General features: G+C 52.4%; 1 protein-coding gene across 1 annotated transcript in view; it reads right to left on the bottom strand.

Moving 5' to 3' along the window:
* The window catches only part of FAAH2 (fatty acid amide hydrolase 2), a gene marked incomplete at its 5' end in the record, with an annotated part of 9,955 nt that extends 7,330 nt beyond the window's left edge, over nt 1-2,625 (bottom strand). Inside the window, 3 exons of the mRNA XM_018576963.1 lie at nt 559-678; nt 1,957-2,166; nt 2,388-2,625. Coding sequence (XP_018432465.1) covers nt 559-678; nt 1,957-2,166; nt 2,388-2,625 — 568 coding nt within the window. The remainder of the gene's footprint in view (nt 1-558; nt 679-1,956; nt 2,167-2,387) is intronic.
* Between the last annotated feature and the right edge of the window lie 190 nt (nt 2,626-2,815).

Here is a 2,815-nt window from a genome sequence, read left to right as displayed (position 1 = left end):
CTGAGAGTCACAGATCTGACCTCGCTCCGTGTGACTATCCGCAGCCACGGAAGGGCTCGCTCGGCATATTTTCGGCTTTGCAGTACTCGGTTCCCCTTTTCCCATCCTCCGAATCTGCACGCCATTCTATCCCTCTGACAAAAGCAGCCACGGCCCGAGTAAAAAAGCCTGCCCCCTGCTGCAGAGAATGAGCTTTGTGGGTCCTATGTGGAAGCAGTGGTCCCTCTGCAGAGATCCGGCATTCCATGTTGAGCACTAACACAACAGGAGGGGTGTTAGATCTCTGCAGAGAGGCCGCTGCTTCCTTCTGTGCATTGTGTACTCAATCTATGGAATGCACTGATAGCAGCAATACACAGGCAGCCTTGGATAAAAGTCAACATCACATGATAAGTATCGGGCTCGGCAGGAACGCGGCGACGCAGACAATGGCCGCCACCGGCTATCTGACCATCAGGAACCTTTGTACTGCAGTAAACCCGACTCCTGGGATCCCGGCCCCTGAGATACGACCGATAATGAGATCCATGGATCATAAAGAATATACATCGCCTTCACCTGGGGTAGACTTGTGTCCGTAGACTCCATTAAAGAACGCCGGCATTCGTATGCTGCCTCCGATATCAGAGCCGACGCCGATCACCGACCCGGCGGACCCCAATATGCAGCCTTCCCCTCCTAGAAAACAGGACAATACAGACACCGGATCACAGGAGGTTCCTTCAGTTTTGTGCCATTTATACAGATGGTGTTGATGGGCTTTTGTTCACTTTAAGCCGGTTGTCATACAAGTCCATGGGGGACGCAAAATCCACTTTAAGGGGGTCAAGTGCAGGAGGAGGTCAAGAACCTCAGTTTCATGCCATTTATAGGGCCGGTGTTGATGGGCTTTTGTTGGCGTCAAGCCGGTTTGGCACTCCCATACAAGTCCACGGGGATGCAAAATCTGCTTGAAGGGGGTCAAGTGCAGGAGGAGGTCAAGAGCAGGTCAGAAGGGGATGAGGAGTGGGTCAGGAGGAGGTCCAGAGCCAGTCAGAAGGAGGTCAAGTTCAAGAGTGGGTCAGAAGGGGATGAGGAGCGGGTCAGGAGGGGATGAGGAGTGGGTCAGGAGGAGGTCCAGAGCCAGTCAGAAGGAGGTCAAGTTCAAGAGTGGGTCAGAAGGGGATGAGGAGCGGCTCAAGGGCCAGTCGGAAGAAGGTCAAGAGACGGTCGGAAGAAGGTCAAGAGACGGTCAGTCGGAAAGGAGATCAGGAGCTGGTCAGAAGGAGATCAGGACTAGGCCAAAAGGAGGTCAAGTGTAGGCCAAATGCACCTCTCAATGAGTTCGGAAGGATCTTGGAAGCATCTCAAACTGATGCCAATTGTCAAAAGCTCGAGGCCAGTTCACACAGGTCCACAGCGTGACATAAATCCCGATATTAATTATTTAAATATTATAAAACATATAATTAATATGTAAGAAAACGAGTCCCAATAGACACCACATGGACCAAACCTGGTGGACACCTGACCAACATCACACCTATATGAGCTTGTTGGACATCCCATTTCAAAACCAACCATGGCCATTAATATGGCGTTGGCTCCCTTTATGGCTATAACATCCTCCACTCTTCTGGGAAGGCTTTCCATCATATTATGGAGGGTATCTGAGGCCTATTAGTGAGGTCAGGTTCTGATGTTGGATGAGAAGACCTGGCTCGCCATTGGTGTCCAGTAGTGTTGAGGTCTTGGCTCTGTAGAGGACTCGAGTTCCTCCACACCACACTGGTCACACCATGTCTTTATATATCTGACTTGGTACACAGTCATGGTCAGTAGGGTTGAGGTCAAGGCTCTGTAGAGGACAATCGAGTTCCTCCACCAAGCTGGTCACCCCATGTCTACAATGTATGTCCAGATGTTTGTGGTCACCTGACCATTCAGGGCCCTGATGTCACCTTCCCATTCACTTACCAGAGCTTCCTCCGACTATGTGCCGAGGGTTATACGGGTTCCTGGTCTTCCCGTAGACTTTATTACTGGACTCGTACCACATGCACAGCTCGCTGCAGTTGGTGACGCCAAGAGGAATGGCTCCAGCTGCCTTTAACCTCGAAACGACAACCGCATCCGTCGTCGAGCGCAACGACCTTCTAGAGATCAGCCCAGAGCTCTGCGGCATGCCTAAAAACCGTACACAGGACCAGAAAAGAAATGGAGGTCAACCATCTATAAAAGTCCTTTAGATCTAAGAATCCATTACCTATGACCAAGTCCGCGTACATTGTATCATATCGATGGGTCCCTGATGAAGGGGGTGATGCTTCAGCCTCGAAACGCGTTGGCTTTGTGCGGAATCTCATTGACAGCATTGTATGCATCGATGACAATAAGACGGTACCCACCTTGTAAGGCGAATGCTTCCTTCACCGATAAGGGGACGCCAAGAAGAGGGTACTTCTCTTTAATGGTTGCCTCGTCCTCCGCCTTGGAGGCCACCAAGTCATCCACCGCCCGCGCCTCGCAAAGGGCTTCCTCGAAACGGTCACATACCATAGCATTGAGGGCGGGGTTCACCTCTCTGATCCTGGAGATGAAGGCCTGCACCACGACACTGCTCTTCAGCTGAAAGGAGAGGAACGTTCAGAGTGACGGGGCCGGGAGAGGAGAGTTCAGAGTGACGGGGAAAGGGCCGGGAGAGGAGAGTTCAGAGTGACAAGGCCAAGAAAGAGAGGAGTGTCCATGTCGGGGGCGCGGCCGGGAGAGGAGTGTCCATGTTGGGGGCAGCGGCCGGCAGAGCAGCGTCCCTGTCGGGGGCGCAGCCGGGAGAGGA

Source organism: Nanorana parkeri, unplaced genomic scaffold (genome assembly GCF_000935625.1).
Source record: "Nanorana parkeri isolate BGI_ZX_2015 unplaced genomic scaffold, ASM93562v1 scaffold81, whole genome shotgun sequence".
In the NCBI taxonomy this organism is placed as follows: Eukaryota; Metazoa; Chordata; class Amphibia; order Anura; family Dicroglossidae; genus Nanorana; species Nanorana parkeri.
Note: the sequence above shows the minus strand (reverse complement) of the source record. Positions and strands in the feature narration are given on the sequence as shown.